The sequence below is a fragment of the Patiria miniata genome, unplaced genomic scaffold (assembly GCF_015706575.1).
Source record: "Patiria miniata isolate m_02_andy unplaced genomic scaffold, ASM1570657v1 HiC_scaffold_3, whole genome shotgun sequence".
Lineage (NCBI taxonomy): Eukaryota > Metazoa > Echinodermata > Asteroidea > Valvatida > Asterinidae > Patiria > Patiria miniata.
In genome coordinates, this window is record NW_024037069.1 from 33,874,024 (window position 1) to 33,892,007 (window position 17,984).

Sequence of the window (17,984 nt, forward strand, 5' to 3'; positions counted from 1 at the left end):
TATAATCGCCGAATGTCAGGGCCGAAGTCCCAGGGTAGATAAAAGGGCCTGAGAGGATTACAAATCCCAAGGATTCCTCCTCCCTACTCCCCTTCCGCAATCCCATTCCACAAACCCCTTCCACCTTCAATCGGCGGTATTCCACCGAGGATTCCACTGACGGTATTCCACCGAGGATAACTTGTGCCGTGGCCCACCGCTGCGGGGACAGGACGCCATCGAGGCGGCACGCTACTTATCAAACCAGCCTGACGAAGGAGAGCTGGCACGACAACGTCACAATAGGATACAGTATCTAAAACTAAATTGTTCCTTCATTTGTTTGGATTCTGAACGTTAGAATTATCATCACAACTCATATCTCAGAATCGATCTGACAAAAATCTCTTGTATTTGTAAAAAAAAATCCCTGGCAGATATCATTATTACCTATGACAAAGTTCGATTCTGAGTACTGAAAAGAGGTTAATTTTAATTGATTGTATAATTAATTATGTAGCCTAGTCACTGTTCCTGTTCATTAAGGAAATACAAATCAGACGGCATAAAGGTTAATTATAAATACGCGACTGTCACACAAGTAAGCAAATTATGAGCCAGTATTTCGTTTGGCACACAGCCCCACTGGATGTTGTTGACTCAAACGCGAACTCATTTTATATTCATGGTTTCGTAAACCCATTCTACTTTCTAGATGGCATTCATTTATTGCAGAATTCAGTTGTGCTCCTACCACAAGTTCAATCAGAACGTGACCCTTATACGCTTGGCTTACTCGCAACTGCGCATGTATTTTGTCGGAGGCCAGATAACTGTTCTTCATTCTGGAACATGGCGACTTTTGCGTTTCGGTTTGTGATCTAGTTACCCAATTTACGTCCCGGTAAACATATTCTGTTGAACAAAACATACCATGGCATCATCTCCAAAATGTCGTCTCCTAGTTTCGGTGTTTTTGTGGGCTTGTGCCATTCTTCACACAGGTAAATATACAGTTAAATATATCAAAATTACAACCCGGAAATGAAATAAATAAAATGTCAGTGTATCCGTATATTGTGCCAATATCTACATATACTATGTACATTATCGTCATTTTGATTGAACGTAAGAGGAAATTCTTCGGAACTTTCACAAGTGGAACTAACACACGGATAAAATATTCCTTACACTACTTCAATCTAAAACACTTTGTTGAACCAAAAGTATGAAACATTCTGTTTTTTTAACGAATAGCCGAACGCAGTAAACAAAAATGTGTAAAAAAAAGTTTAAACTCCCCTCGTAATAAAGTAATGGTGATTTAATAAATTGACCATCCTTTACAAGGCAAAATACTTTGGCTACAACTGTTTTTCTTTTTGATCAGCCTATTTTGTTTTTCTTTTTACGTTTACAAACGGTGCTATTAAAACGTGATTTTCTATGTGGCATATTCCTATGAAGGTTACGCCTAACTCTCGTACCATCTAAATGCTAACAACTATTTAACCTATGAATTGTCTTTTGTTATATGATTTTCACCTCTGTGCTCAATACAGTTTCGGTCTTATTGTTTTGTTTTTGATTGTAGGTTTATCGGCTGATCTGGATCTGCGAAACAAGCCGGCCACGCAGATTAGCACTTACCCTGGTGGTTATACTGCAGACCTAGCTTTAGACGGAAATATCACAACCTTTTCATTAACAGGTAATTATTTTCTAAATTTTCAAAAACAATATTAGGCTCTCCGTATATAAAACCCTAAGGGGACGATTTGAAGTTAAGTTCCATATATTTAAATAATGTTTTTCCTAGATCGAATCGGAATATAATGTGTCTCGCGTAGCTTTATAAAAGTCTACTGTGTACAAGACGACGTAGTAGATTAAACACATATCGTATGAAGGCGTCTTAGGTATAATAGTAAGTATTTATTAAATTATTTCTTCGTTGTTGGCCTACTAATGTTTTCAGTCTTGTTCCCGCCGTTAAAGGTTGCAAGGCCAATGATTTTGCCTCAAAAGAATATAAATTTGAAGTGCATAGCTAGTAAGACATAAGAGGAAAATGTTAAGTTCAACCTCGTACGCAAACCTGACAATAGATGCCAAAACGTTTCAAAATGATAAAAGCATTTCTGCCCTTTTATTGAAGAAGTCAATCCTATCATTCATCTGCAAATCTGTCCAAAAGTTAAGATTGTTTCAAATGATGGCAGATGACCTGCGGAGTTAGTATTGTCAAGTGGCGTATCAAGCAGGTCATTGTAAGGGGGGGGGGGGTGAGGTAGACATAAAAAGCACTTTCCTCATCCATTTCTATGGGGGCGCTGTTCAAACTTGACGATCATGTGCACTATCGCACAATGGTGGCGCTTTTCATTCATTGGCTCACTCATTACGATTTATTACACATAAAGATCAAACAGCAAAGTGGGATTAACAAGTGAAAAACAAATTTATACAAGGGAACAAACAGTAATGACTATTTTGACGTTGGTGGCGCCACTTACAGCCCTACTATACTACTCGAAAAAAGGCCAAATACATATCAATAAGGTCAAATCGTGGGACTAAAATAAAAAAATACCAAATAAAACCAAAAGGTTAAGCCCCCCCCCCCCCCACTTGGGTGCGCCACTGCCACCGTGCTCATCCCTCCTGTTTACCCCTCTAGTTTGTAGCCACTGTTTTGATAAACCACATTTAATGAATAATACACATAATGGATGCAATTTATTTTAATGAAGGGTAACTTGGTGTTTTGTTAATGAATTCAGGTTATAACAGAGACCAATGGTGGAGAGTTGATCTGGAGAGTACGTACTGCTTGACAAGAATCACTATAGTCAACAGAAATTTTTTGGGTAAGTCTAATACTGCGTGTGTATTAGCAAGTAAAAGTGTAAATTATAAATCAATTTTCTAGTGTGGGCAGTCATTTCAAGACCTGTTATATATTTTGAGGAAATCTGTTTCATCAAGTTACTGCAATTTCCTGACTATCACTGTAATTTGTTCACATCTACTGACCATTCGAAAGAAAGATCACGTGGCCTCAAATGGCGGCATTCGTCAGTTTTAACACACGAAACAAAAAAATACAAATAACCGAATCCTTACAAAATGGAGTTCTCCATTAGTCTAGAATCAACATGTGACTTCATGTGTCGTGTATGTTTTTTTTTAGTCCGGAAGGCATTTCTTCTCTATCACATCAGTGCAAATAACGAACCGTATTTTTGGTCTCCCTATTTTTGAAAAAAAAATGATGTTAGCGACTATGGTAATTTGAAATCAAGGGCATTCTTGATATGTGTTTTATGTTAATTCATTCAATGTAAAGAGATCAAACAACCGCTATTAAACAAAACACACACCTCAAAGATGACTGCACACGCATATAGGTATTATTGCATCGCAATTATGAAATCAAAAGATTTTCTTCCATTCACGTGAAAGTTATATTCAGCAATACACTGTATGAATCGGATTTATTATGCAAATATGACTACAACAAAGCCTCCAGCAGCCGGTTGACGCTATGCAGCTGCTTGTGACTGAAATCAGACTTTCAGGAAACAATGATTAACATTCACTTTACGTTGGTAATTTAACGCCTTGTAAACAGCCTCGATTGTCATTCAAACAAGAGTTACAATAAGTGCCGAATGACTGACACACAAGCAAAAGTAATTTTTACTGCAACCCATGTTCTCACAAACAGATTTTCCAAATACTATACTGATGGGACTTCATTGCAGGTTTGCGACTGACGGGTGCTGTAGTTTGTGCTGGTGTGAGTTCAACTCACTCCCAGAACACACAGATAGGATCTGCAGTCACAAGTACCCAGGCAACTAAACGGAGCAGTGCTATCACTTTTTGCAGGTTACTTATTATCAGGTGCTGTAGTTCGTGCTGGTGTCAGTTCAAATCACTCCCAGAACACACAGATAGGAGATGCAGTCACAAGTACCCAGGCAACTAAACGGAGCAGTGCTATCACTTTTTGCAGGTTACTTTTTATCAGGTGCTGTAGTTCGTGCTGGTGTCAGTTCAGATCACTCCCAGAACACACAGATAGGTGATGCAGTCACAAGCGATCAAGCATTTGACGGAGCAGTGATTAATTTCACATCGAACCAACCCATCTCTGCTCGATACGTTAGTGTGGAACAGTCGGGGAATTACCTTAGTCTGGTTGAAATCAGGATTAGCACAGAAGACATCATTGCAAGCGGTGAGAGAAGACTTTGTGAATGAAGACTTAATAATCTCCACATTTCGAATCATGGTGACCGAAAATATAACATTTGCATTTATGCCATTTTGGTAATTACCCCCTCCCCCCACCAATATTGTGTAAAGGCTGCCTTTTTCCATTCAAATGCCTTTTTTTCAACGGGCTTACCCCCCTCCTCAATAATTTGCAAAGAGTGCCCTTTTTTACGAAGTGCCCTTTTTTCAGAACAAGTGCCCTTGGTGCATTTTTTTGTGGCATCGGCCGTTTTGGGTGCCTTTTCAGAATTTCGCACATGTATCGCCCTAAAAAAAACACCATATATTGGCCCGTTGTGTGCATAATTGAAGGTTTTGAACAGACCCGCTTTTTGATTTTACGGAGGCCAAGTGTCCGGAGAAAAAAATCTGTCTACATTTCACAACGGATGTGGAAGTGCCCTTTTCAAAACATTTTAAACCCCCCCCCCTTCCCAATAAAAATGACCGTGCTACGCCCCTGTGATATAAAACAAACAGTCTTGACCATATTTTCACTGACAAACCAAGTCTTACGGCCACAGAAAGAAATATTGTATCAGTTTGAAAAAAAAGTTGATAAGAAGCAAGTCCAATATGCAGATTGGCAGCCTTATAAAGGATTGTATTTGGTTGCAGTTTCCATCGAGATTCCAATCGGTAGCTAAAATGCAGGATATTTTGATATTGTCCCGTCAATTAGATTCAGCAAATATGGCTCGCCTAAAGTATGCGACGAATTAAATTGGCGTGCTTTCTTCAACAACATGCTTTAGACCTATAGACTTACATAAGTAAAATTGGCTGGTCAATGATATTCACAAGTACCTTTTTGTACTCATATGAAGTAATCACGTACTTTTTTGGCCGAAGTAATGCAAACAACTGTGGGTTCTAACAGTTTGACAGTCAGCTGCACATGTTTAACTCTTTTTTCCATAGTAACGCCAACAAATGTCGACGCTACTAGTGTGACAGTCAGCTGGTCTACCGTGCCATGTGCTGATCATTACAGCGTGCAGTATGCCCTGACCAGCAGGGATAACTGTGAAAGCATCAATACACCAGCGTATAGCAGCCACTGCATGTGTCAGGGAAACATGACAACTATAAACAGTCTGATGCCAAACTCCGGGTACACTGTACAAGTCAAGGCTTATGTATATGGTGCATACGGACCAATAAAAACAGCAATGGTCACTACCCCATCATCAGGTATGGCACTATAGGTTTTACGGTCTTCAGTCTTTTGGCTTGTATGTCGTAACTTATTGTCTTCATCCAAATGCAGTATCTCTAACCCTCTGGTACTTATTTGATATTGCAGCACCGACTGGGCCTCCCACTTCTGTGACACCTGGGTCTCAGGCCCAACGCAGCCTAGCCTTCTCCTGGAGCCTCCCAGCGTGTGGAAGCCGAGGGGGTGTCATCACAGGATACGACTATAGGCTTAGTACAAGTGGCGTTGCACCAATGACTGGTCAGACTACAGCTGGTCCCTCTGGTGGAGCAGTTACAATTTTTGGACTTACTCCCTATACTTCTTACAGTTTTCAAGTTGATGCAAGGACTAATGATGGGACTGGACCGTACAGTGCGGCTGTGACATCAAGAACGCAAGAAGCAGGTAAATCTATGTTTCTTGTTGTTCTTCCTCAAACTAATTTCCCTATCTCCATCTTCTCCGTCTCAATTAGGTTTGATTCTAATTTGGATGCGGTTGTCTTGCGGTTGTTTATGGATTCTATACACAAATAACCCCTCGAACAAAACAGATAAACACGCCGGAAATAAAAGAAATTCATTTAAATCACTAAAGTTTTATTCCAAAACGCACTCATTATTGGTTGATTGTTTCGTATTGCAAGGTACCGATATTTTAAATCAGTTGCAAGAGCAAATACAATATTTGTTTCGTGTTCGATTTCAACAGAGCCCACAGTTCCCCGCAATGTTCACGTCCAGTCGAGAGATGACATGTCTGTCAGTCTGGGCTGGAGTGAACCAGATCCACCCAATGGACTTATCTTGCGCTACAATGTTCGCTATTGGAGGAGTAGAGACATGGGAACCACGCAGACCAATTCCAATGTGGTGGGGCTGACGCATCGTGTCACGGGACTTGCTGCCTTTGTAACATACACATTCCAGGTCTCTATTCACTTTATCAAATGGAATACACTATATCATTATACATCATGAATACAATGGACAGTTTTATTGATGATCTCAATTATTGCATGGCATAATCGATACATTGAAATACACATAAAGTTATTTTACACTTAACTGTATTTTTCGAAGCTATTGAAGCATAACTGATCTTTGTGCTTGAGGAGCACATGTCATGTTAATCATTTTCGTCTGAAGGATAGGAATTGCATTAAGTAATACAGTTTTGTTTTGTTCTTCAGGTGCAGGCTGTGACGTCTGCAGGTGCTGGCCCTTGGAGTGTACAAATCGATGCAACAACACTGCAAGCCGGTGAACTGATTTCTTTGTTCTTGTGTCCAAACCTTTTATGTAACTCAGTTTGATTCATACCCTTATGCAATCGTCTAAACTCAAATTTAATAACTTGAGCATAAACGCAAACTAAATGTGATAATTTTTTTGTGTACTTCCAACAGCGCCAACAGTTCCCTTAGATGTTCGTTCCCAGTCAGTTGATAGCGTTTCTGTCAGTCTTAGCTGGAGTGAACCAGATCCACCGAATGGACGCATCACACACTACAATGTTCGCTACTGGAGGAGTGGAGACATGGGAACCATGCAGACTGACTCCAATGTGGTGGGGCTGATGCATCGTGTCACGGGCCTTGCAGCCTTTGTAACATACAGATTCCAGGTCTCTGTTCATTTTATCAAATGGAATAAACTACAATCACTGTACAAGTACTTCATGATTCTCTTTGACGAAACTAACATATTTTCCACACTGAAAGATTCCATTAATTATTCCAATTATTTCAAGGTAGACGAACTGCCTGATTGAAATAATCGATACATTGGAATTCACAGGTATTAAACATAACGCTCACCTAATTTTTTTTTCTCAAAGCAAATACAGGATAGCTCATCGTTGTGCTTGAGGAGCACGGGTCATTTAATCTTTGTCGTTTGTAGGATTTAAATATTAATAGACTACCTGCAAAAATAATGTTATTTTGTTTTTCAGGTGCAAGCTGTGACGTCCCCTGGTGCTGGTCATTGGAGCGAACCTATCGAAGCAACGACACTGCAAGCTGGTAAACTAACTTCGTTTTGTGTGTGTGCTTTGTTTCACATGTGCAAATCTTCTAAAATTCTTCTCCGACTAAACCTGTTTTCACAATTCAGTTCGACTCCTACCTCTAATACACAATCCTCTAAACGCGTATGTACGCTATTAAATTATATAGCGACTTAACACACAATACATGTAATGTTATATTGACTCGTATTTCAACAGCACCAACCGTTCCCTTAGATGTTCGTATTCAGTTAGAGGATAACGCTTCTGTAATCCTGAGCTGGAGTGAACCAGATCCACCGAATGGACGCATCACGCACTACAATGTTCGCTACTGGAGGAGTGGAGACATGGGAACCATGCAGACCGACACGAATGTGATGGGGTTGATGCATCGTGTCACGGGCCTTGCAGCCGGTGTAACATACCAATTTCAGGTCTTAACATGAAATCACTTCCTTTTATTCTTTATGTCTTTCCCACAGTTTCATTAATATCCATCAGTTAACGACACATTGACACAATCAATAATATGAATGTTATTGTTTGCATACATTATTCGCGATCTATTTCGAAATCAGCAAAACATAAATTGTGCTCTTCCAGAATTCAAGTGATTTGAAACAATTATGTCCGATGTTTTGAACCTAAAATAAACTTGTAGGGTTTAAAAAAAATTGGTGCAGGTTCAAGCTGTGACGTCTGCTGGTCCCGGCTCTTGGAGTGACCCTATCGAAGCAACAACAGCAACCGGAGGTAGACAATCGTGAACAATCTTTCTCATTGTATTCATAATAAATTAACATGTAGTTTCCATGATCGCTTGGTATTCTATAAAAGTTGTGATCATCATATGAAAGATATCGCCATTATGTGATTTTTCTTTTCTTGAGTTCCTGGACCTGTTCGGAATCTAAATGTCACAGTGAGGACAGAGACGTCAATCACTTTAACCTGGATCCCACCCCTGCAACCTGGAGGAGTCATCACTGGTTACATAGTATGTTGTTGTTTCCATTTTTAATGATGTCAGGGCCCTATGGAAGACCACTGAATGGTGAATATAGGCAATTCTGGATATATCAGAAATAAATAAATGTAGCCTTTCGAAATTGTATAGAATTAAACAATTCGCATAAAGAAAGTGTCTCCTATTATCGAATTTTCAGAAGTCAAAAAGGAAAACATACAGAGTTTGGGGCTGACATCCAAGTTCCTGATGTGGAGGACGTGAGCATTTTGTGTATTACACCTCGACATCTGGAGATAATATGAAAGGTCCCTCTCCCTTTTGTTAAACCGGCATCCATAAATAATGGGATTATAAAGAAATCAAGCTCTCAATCTATTGTCTTAAATGTTCTTTTGGTAGGTTGAGTACCGTATCTTGGAGAGGCCTTATCAACCAGATTTCACAGCAGGGGATACATACGAAACCAATGAAGCTCAGAATTCACCCTTCACAATAACCAACCTGGAACCTGGTACTAAATACGAGTTTAGGGTGTTGGCGAAGAACGAAATTTTTACAGGAACTGAGCACCGAATTTTGGAGGTTTACTCAAAGCCGATGATGGGTAACACTATTTTCGTTTGAATTTTAATTACTGATTGTCAATATGTGTTAAACCTGTGCGATACGCCTGAAGATCAAGACAACTGCCATGAAGGTGGGGTTTAAAATCCGTTTCGAAATGCAACCTTTGGCGATTACAGCGAAAGATTGTCTTGTTTGGCCTATAATATGTAGCACATAACGGAAAGGTTAGGTAAAGTTCGGTTTTTAAATTGCATCAAGAGAAACACATATCGGCTCAGAACGAAATCTTGACAAGAACTCTAAAAACTTGACTGGTGTATACAAAGCCACAATCAGGTATGATGTCTGTGTCACTTAGTATTTATAAACTTCAATCGATCATAAGATGAAAACAGGCGTATAGAATACTTTTCAAAAACCATCGGTGCAAAAAATGACTGATTCCTCTGTGTGTCTTGAGAATTGACTTTAACGTCTACTCGTTTTCCAAAGACAGAAAAAACAACAACAACAACAACAATGGCCGACTGTTTCCACTTTTTAAATATAAAGTAAATATATTTTGTGATAAAATACAGAAAATTCAACTTAATTTCTATTTTATCGCAAAATAAATTTACTTTATATTTATTGTATATTCACCCATCTGAAACTAAATGACAAGGACATTAAATGAAAAACCGCAAACGTTTAATTTCATCAGATCCACCTGCTCCACCCAAACCCATTCCAATTCAAGAGAGAACAACAGACATGACAGTCACACTTAGTTTGGCAGCTCCAAGGTCTGCTGTGTACATTGAGTAAGTCAACAGAAACAACCCTTTTGTTTAGAAAAAAGACCTTTCGATTATAGATATACTTTTAACACAAAAACCTATTATAGCAAAATATAAATGGGCTCTAGTTGTAGAGCATCTACCGACGTGTTTGAGTTTGCTTATCATGGATTTTTAAACCTGACCCTCGTTACGATCGTTAATTGTCTTAAGTTGCATCATTCACCTGCAATGCTTAATATCCATATTAGGCACATTTCGATATGTTATGGTATAAGGTAACTGTTTAAAATGTAATACATGTATTAGACAACATCACGTATTAGTCAACAACATGTATTAGACAACATGCTACGTTAAAAATCATGTATTTTCAGTTAAATTTGTATTATTACATTTTGTTACAGATCATACGTTATTCGGGTTAAGAAGACTGGTACATTGTCTGTGACCAAAAGAGAAGTTACGAGACGTTCAGAGGACCCGGTTGACGGTTATATTGCAGCTGAATTTCCTAAGAATAGCCTTCCTGCTGAATTCGTAGTCGGAGACTCTAAGATGTATGGCGGCTACCGGAACGCACCGCTGCAGCGAGATGCTGTGTACAACATCCTAGTTGGGTCTGTTACCAAAGGCAACGAAACTGTGAGTTTCCATAACAATGTTTTGCCTGAAAATGTTCAAAAAACATAATAATGTTTTGCTCGAAAAAAATATCAACGAATGCTAAATTATTGGCTTACGCTGGAGGGTCGCATTAAGCGTGTCTCTTATTCTTTTTCTATTCTCTTATTCTAGTAGGGACGACGCTTTCGTAGCCCAATAGAAACACGCACAAGTAAACAAAGTGCACGTCATCAATACAGAGGTTTATTGAGTTCATGAAAAGTCCACTCATAGCAACACGGCGATTTTAGAAGCTGATATGGTTCCCATTTTCAATTACAGTTCTTTATGTTTATAAAACTCTTGGCAGAAGTGATTTATTTTCCTATTTTATGTTCCCGATGTTTTTTACCAAATTAGTGATACCAGTTTCTTTCACGTTCTTTAGTTACATATAATGTCGTACTTACAAATTTCTTCGTATCGCTCACTTTGAGTCACATTGTCGTTCTGCAGGAAGCCACGGTAACATATTCAGAGCCACTGACAGTTATTGGTTAGTATATATGGAGAATTTATTACAGAAGAGCAAAATACGGTAAAAGTGCTATGAAAATATCTTACTTGACTGAAACTTCTGAATTTGTTTTAAGTGCAAAAACCATCGGCGAGCAACGGAATCACTATTGCTGCTGTCGTGGGTAGTGTGATAGTATTCGTCTTGGTCCTAATCATTGTCATCGGTTGTGTGGTGTGGAGAAGAAAAACTCGCCAACATGCATCAAATAGTTCTCTAGTACCTAGAACTATGGAACTGGTAAGTGACTCTCATAGCATGCAATTGGGTATTGATTTTTTTCATGTGATCATTTGTTTGATCTAGTTTTGAACTGTAAGGTACACAACTAGGATTGTTTATTGGATGAGTTCACGTGTTGGCTCTGATGCCTGATTTCTACAGTGTTATTGCCAAAACTAAAAAAACCAAAATATTTCTTCTGTCATTTGAGCTAATTGACTTCAACAAATGTGCTACACTTACTTACAATCAGTGTCAAGATTGATTACAAGATGTTTTAACAGACCCTTGAATAAATTATTGATTGTCCAGCTTCATAGGGAATTCCTTAATGTTTTTATTTATTATTTCCTAGGTTGCCAAACCTACAGCCTACGAAAACTACCCACCAAGAGCTAACAACCCCGATGGCGATATATATGAGGATGTTGGGCTTCCCGCTTGGGCCAGGAAACTGGAAATCAAATGGGAGAATTTGATCATCGATGATGAGATTCTTGGTAAAGGTAACTTTGGCGAGGTACGGGCAGGAGGCGTGAAGATTAAAGGGAAAGTCACCAAAGCAGCCATCAAAACTCTCAAAGGTAACTGTACTCATGATTAGGATAAACACATCATAATTGCTGGTTCCAGAGGGCCAGTCCTGTGTTGTGTTACTTCCTGATGTACTCACCGGCTGACTCACTCAGTGACTCACTGAATGTCACATGTGATCCCACCAGAGCTATGGAACCAATTACCCTGCAACGACAATGAATTGGCTAAACAGATGTATGAAGAAGCTTCAATGAAGCTTCTTACTTCCTGACGTACTCACCAACTGACTCACTCACTGACTCACTCAGTGACTCACTGAATGTCACAGGTGATCCCACCAGAGCTATGGACCCAATTACCCTGCAACGACAATGAATTGGCTAAACAGATGTATGAAGAAGATTCAATGAAGCTTCTTACTTCCTGACGTACTCACCAACTAACTCACTCACTGACTCACTCAGTGACTCACTGAATGTCACAGGTGATCCCACCAGAGCTATGGACCCAATTACCCTGCAACGACAATGAATTGGCTAAACAGATGTATGAAGAAGCTTCAATGAAGCTTCTTACTTCCTGACGTACTCACCAACTGACTCACTCACTGACTCACTCAGTGACTCACTGAATGTCACAGGTGATCCCACCAGAGCTATGGACCCAATTACCCTGCAACGACAATGAATTGGCTAAACAGATGCATGAAGAAGCTTCAATGAAGCTTCTTACTTCCTGACGTACTCCCCGACTGACTCACTCAGTGACTCACTGAATGTCACATGTGATCCCACCAGAGCTATGGACCCAATTACCCTGCATCGACGATGAAGGGGCTATAAACAGATGCATGAAGAGGCTTCAAGGAATAGCCATGCTGAATCAATAACATAAAACTGTATGCGTTATGCAACCACTGACTGAGAGAAAGACTGACTGAAGTTCAGATAATATCCTAAATCAAGGTTTTAGGCTCCAGCTTGGCAAACCTTGTGTTGTTCATCATTCAAGTATTGACGATGCGACTTCCTTGTTTGTCGGTATACTGTATTTTCATTTGTCTTTAAATATCTGCAATGTTTTGCATCACACTGTAACATACTCATTTTTAAAAAAAAGTAGAATTAATATAATGAATTAAATAATGAACTGTAAAATATTTAGGGCAGTCAGCTGAGAATAATTTTTGAAAGAAACCTTAGGACTGATATTTGTTTCCTTTTCTATATACAGACAGCACCTCTGATGCTGCTACGGACTTCAAGGCGGAGTTGCAGACGATGGTAGGAATCACACCACACCCTAATGTTGTACGTCTCCTTGCCGCATGTTTTCAAGAAGGTAAACTAATCATGGTTTCTATACCAAAAGTCAACCCAATGTTTGACATTTTGTAAATACTTTCCACAATTCAATACTGGGCCTTTGGCAAGCCAGAATTGAACAAGTAAAGCTACTGGAATAAAAATATGTCTCCAACATTAATGTTATCAACGGAAATTTTACCTTTTAAAGTTCAAACCACTATTTTGATTAAAGACAACTAATACCGGTTATTCCACAACTTCCATACAGTTTAATCGTTAAGAACACACACAATCAACATTTTGCTCTGCTTGAAACCAGACAACAGGACATACTTTTAGGTGGAAGGCGTAAGTTAATTGGCCGACCGCACTTTCGTCAATTTGAATTTCGGTTACCCTATATACAATCACAACATAAAGCAAGGCAAGTTCAAAACCATAGTCTTGTAATTTATTGAAAGGTAAGCTAAATAGTTTGAAAAACGACCACTAATCCTAATTATTCTAGCTTCGATGTAGCTTACACGTTAGTAACAACTGTTAAGATATAGACACGTGGACATACTTTTGGGTAGAAAGGGCAAAGTGTATTGGCCAACCGGACTTTGTCAATCTAAATTTGATAACCTTACGCAGTATAAAGCGAGGCTTTTTCAAAAAAAAACTTGTAATTATTTGTCTTATCAAAGGCATTCTTTATGTGGCGCTGGAGTTTCTTCCCAATGGCAATCTTCGTGATTATCTGAGGAGCATTCGCCCGAAGCAGAAAGGAGCTGGCCACTCAACTGACGGAGCATCTCCGCTGACTTCTTCAAACTTGGTGAAATTTGGCACAGACGTTGCCAAGGGGATGGATCATCTCTCTAAGGCAGGGGTAAGAAGTCTATTATTCCCTTTCGTGAGACAGTCCAAAAGTCTTCGACCTCCTGCATGTGTTTGCTTGAATGCCACCGCTCTGTTGTGATTCTGATCACTTGCAGCATTTTTTTGAGGGATTTTTTGAAAGAACGTTATTTTTTAATCGTTTCTACAGTTAATATAACTTGCAAAGAAAATTCCAAACGATAGTTGAAGAAAGCTTCAGTTTGAAGCCCATTCGAGCTTTCCAAATGTTTAGTCAGTATTTTACTGATGATGTTCATATCCCTTTCCATCCAAACGAATCTCCCAGGGAGAAGGTCTATTTCCAAAGTCTAGTGTGGTTTGTTTGTGGCTTGCAGTTATATAATTGTTAGATAAGTGCAAATGGTCGATTGAAATACTTGTCTGTTTTATAGATCATCCACCGCGACTTAGCTGCAAGGAACATCCTTCTCTCTGAAGACCTGACCGCCAAAGTGTCTGATTTCGGCCTTTCCAGAGGGGAGGACATCTACGTTCAGAAATCCTCGGTAAAGTACAGAGTGACTTTATACGAGAGAACAGAAAGTAACTCAATTGCGTTTAGTGAATGTTGTAACAAAAATATATATTTCATTTTATGAATTGAGTTAAAAATATATAACAGTATCTTCTTTGATTGTAGACCAGGATTCCCGTTCGCTGGTTGGCCATCGAATCGTTGACGCGTAGTGTCTACAAGTCCAAGAGTGATGTGTAAGCCAAAGCAACATACTTTCGTCACGGAATTTGATTCTCACGCAGTTATTTTAGAACACGCAAATAAGCTTGAAGCATTTTGTTCATTTGTCCAAAAAAAAGTCAAGCAAAATGAGTTTCTGTTGTATTGCTATTAAAGGTAAAATCCATCATTTGTTATTTGTGCATTTTGTTCGATTGGAGCCATAGCTTGCTCAAAATCTAAAGAAGGATGCTGAACAACTAACCTGATGAAAGTTCAGCTCAGCTTCAGCTGTATATTCCGCGAAAAACAACATTCTAGGATCTCAACTTCAAATCAAAAGTTGCTGAATCGTGTTTTGAATTGGGCCTGTATTCAGCGTCCGAGACACGTTCCCACTGAGTTCTCTTCAAAATGAGAGCTTGCCAGAAAGAGTAATTTCACAGGGACTTTAGTCCCCTTACTATATTTCAACTATGTTTTTCAACAATTATTACGTAAGTTATATTTTGGATAGCTGCAAATGATGGACTTATGCTTTAAAACTGTTTCTATTTTTAAATTTTTGAATAATGTGTGTGTCCACTGTTTATCTTTTAGGTGGTCGTTTGGCATCTTGCTGTGGGAAATAGCGACATACGGTAAGTTATGTGAGCTATGATAACGATACTTCTCTGCTTCTCTAAACTTGCTACCTATGCTAATGCATCGAAAGTACCTTTGAGATTTGCATCTACTTTTTGATAATCACCTTTAGGATCCACTCCGTACCCTGGTATTGCGAGCGAGTCACTGGCCCATAGACTGCTGGAGGGATACCGCATGCCCAAGCCGGACAACTGCGCCGATGAAATGTAAGTAACAAATACTGCTCTCCGTCAGCAGTATGACTGAAGTTTTGAATTAACATTCACTGAACTATTCGAATATAAAACTTTAAAAAACTATTGTTGTAATAATGATAAATAAGAATGTATATTGAGATGGAATTTGCGTCGGGGTGATATAAATCAAATTTAAGTAGCCAAGTATACAGTGTTTAAATGTCGGTGAAGGGCAAAACCTCATTTGATAAATAAGAATTTATTGTTCAAAAGGTAACAATTTCAAGTGGACAGACGATTTTCAGAAGTTTTCTGTGGGCAGCGATCTATGACGCAGGAATAAGAAGTTCAGACCTACTTGGGTAACTGTGACAGGTGTTGATTTAGACTCTCACTGGGACTTTCATTTTAGTTTTCTTTGTATTTGTATTGATTCAGTTACAATCTGATGTTGAAGTGCTGGCATGAGGTGCCAAGTGAGCGTCCAACCTTCAAAGTTCTCTGCCAAGCTCTCGAGACAATGAACTCCAAGTCGTATGAAAATGTAAGCGTCATGCCAACTTGAAAATCAGATTTCATGAACACTTTTCAGGTTACGGATCTGATAAAAATTGGATATCTCCTTTTACCAAAATGTACGATAGATGCAAATGACAATAGTTATATATCTGGTTTGGCTATTACTCTCAGTACATTAAAGCGCACCATATTTTCTTTGATAAACAGATTTTGTTTCGTTCAATTTTTTGAACAATTCAGCAATGCAATATCTTCTGATTTTTGTAGGTTGTCTTGTCACCGACTGTCTACGAGAACTTCATCATCAAGCATGAGTTTGACGACAACTAGATGACGTCATTACCTTTACGCTGCAATGCATCTTCTTCGAAATAACTCAAGCGAGTGGTTCAGCATTTTTTCAGATTGTGAAGTGTTGAGTTCGTGTTTAAGCACTGACGCAGACTAGAGCATTCATAGCAGCTCATGTTCAAGATTTAGCCTGTTATAAATTTAGAGCAAGACTTAATAAGATTTGTTTTCACTTCTTATCGAATTTACAACTATTTGACGGTTTTAGAAAAAAAACATTTGCACCAGGTTAATAATCGCAGTAGTTGGTTAGAATGTTGTTTAAAGTCTCAAAAAGCTTTCGCAAGAGACCATGTTTCAAAATGTTATATTGCATAGCGAGGACGTTACCATGAAATACCGATGTACATTGTATTGTCTATAGCAGGGTATTTTTGCATTGTAAAATAAGGTGTTGACACCATTGTCTACTGGGATTACCAGTTGTTAAGGCTCAATTGTGTATGTACAAACGAATCTGTTGTGTTCAAACGCTCATATAAATGTTTAGAAAATGAAAAGAATATTCATCGTGTAGCTGTAAGTAAAGGGTTTTTAAGAAAAACTAATATGCATAATATATGGGAAACAGTCGTCAGGCTTCATATATACATTTTGTAATTTTCTTAGTATCGTATTAGAGACACGATATCAGTCGCATCTTTGAATTGCCTAATGCATGTATACTTTGTTTTAGTTTCGATTGATGTGTTATCTACTCAGATTAACAATATTACCTACTCAGATTAACAAGATTAAGACTGATATACCTATATTATGAATAATGCTTAAGAATGAAACTGTAATTTTCTATCACTGACGAACACTTCTTTAAAAATCTACTCTTCAGCTGCTGTATTAATTCTGTTAAAATGCTTTAAATCGTTCTACATTTGACGCCTTTTTGCGGAAAAAAAACATCATTTACCACAAAACAAGTGAAAAAGAGCCTCTTAGTTTCAGTGACAGTGTAAGATCAATTTGTGTACATGGCTTTGATAACAAATTCAATATTTCTGAATGCTTGCATTTAACAGTTTTGCTTCCGTCAATGTAACAACCTTGGGTGGATTTTACACTGTGAATGCACCATTGAAGCAAGCCGTTGATGAATGGGAATGGCATAACTCAAGAATATTGGATTTTTTTGGGAATTAAAAAATAACACTTCAAAAATTCATTCACACATTCATCGGTTATAAAGATTGATGTATTTTTGTCAAATGTTTCATCGTGTGCAACTGACGGTAATCTTGTTGGAAGTAAATATCGCCCCTGTTGAACAGTTTTACGTGTCAAATAAATAGCGCCCTCTTAATTTCTATGAATGCTACGGGCAGTTAATTTTTACCATTGTTAGAGTGGTGAATTCTTTTCAGGAATATTGGAGAATAAATTTGGCGACCTCATATTTATGCAATCTTATTGGCTAGATTTTGTACTACCAATGCAAGAGTCACACTCCGGTCCTCAATAGCTGGATCCTGCCCTGCGGAGGCCATTTTCCTTTCAAAACATAGTGTGAAAACGATAAGCGACTATTAGCAGTGGGGCAACCGCGAATATTGCTTTTAACTCGGCGCACAACTTGAGACTTTGCTCGTCCTTAGCAGCCTCTCCATAGCTATGACCTTTCCATGCTTTTGAAGTCTTATTCGTGTCGTTCTTATTAGATATATGATACTAATATACACGTTGTGTATCTCGG

At 38.6% G+C, this 17,984-nt stretch overlaps 1 protein-coding gene across 1 annotated transcript; it reads left to right on the forward strand.

The window, feature by feature from the left end:
- Positions 1–12: 12 nt before the first annotated feature.
- LOC119736732 (tyrosine-protein kinase receptor Tie-1-like) lies at positions 13–16,655 on the forward strand. The gene is made up of 21 exons (XM_038210745.1): positions 13–34; positions 1,574–1,690; positions 5,185–5,457; positions 5,570–5,869; positions 7,694–7,911; positions 8,161–8,230; positions 8,368–8,474; positions 8,847–9,051; positions 9,718–9,817; positions 10,201–10,442; positions 10,920–10,955; positions 11,053–11,216; positions 11,554–11,782; positions 12,969–13,076; positions 13,732–13,916; positions 14,320–14,433; positions 14,568–14,638; positions 15,204–15,244; positions 15,361–15,457; positions 15,866–15,971; positions 16,214–16,655. The coding sequence occupies exons 1-21, from the start codon at positions 13–15 to the stop codon at positions 16,274–16,276; spliced, it is 2,868 nt and encodes a 955-aa protein (XP_038066673.1). The 3' UTR covers positions 16,277–16,655.
- Positions 16,656–17,984: the final 1,329 nt, after the last annotated feature.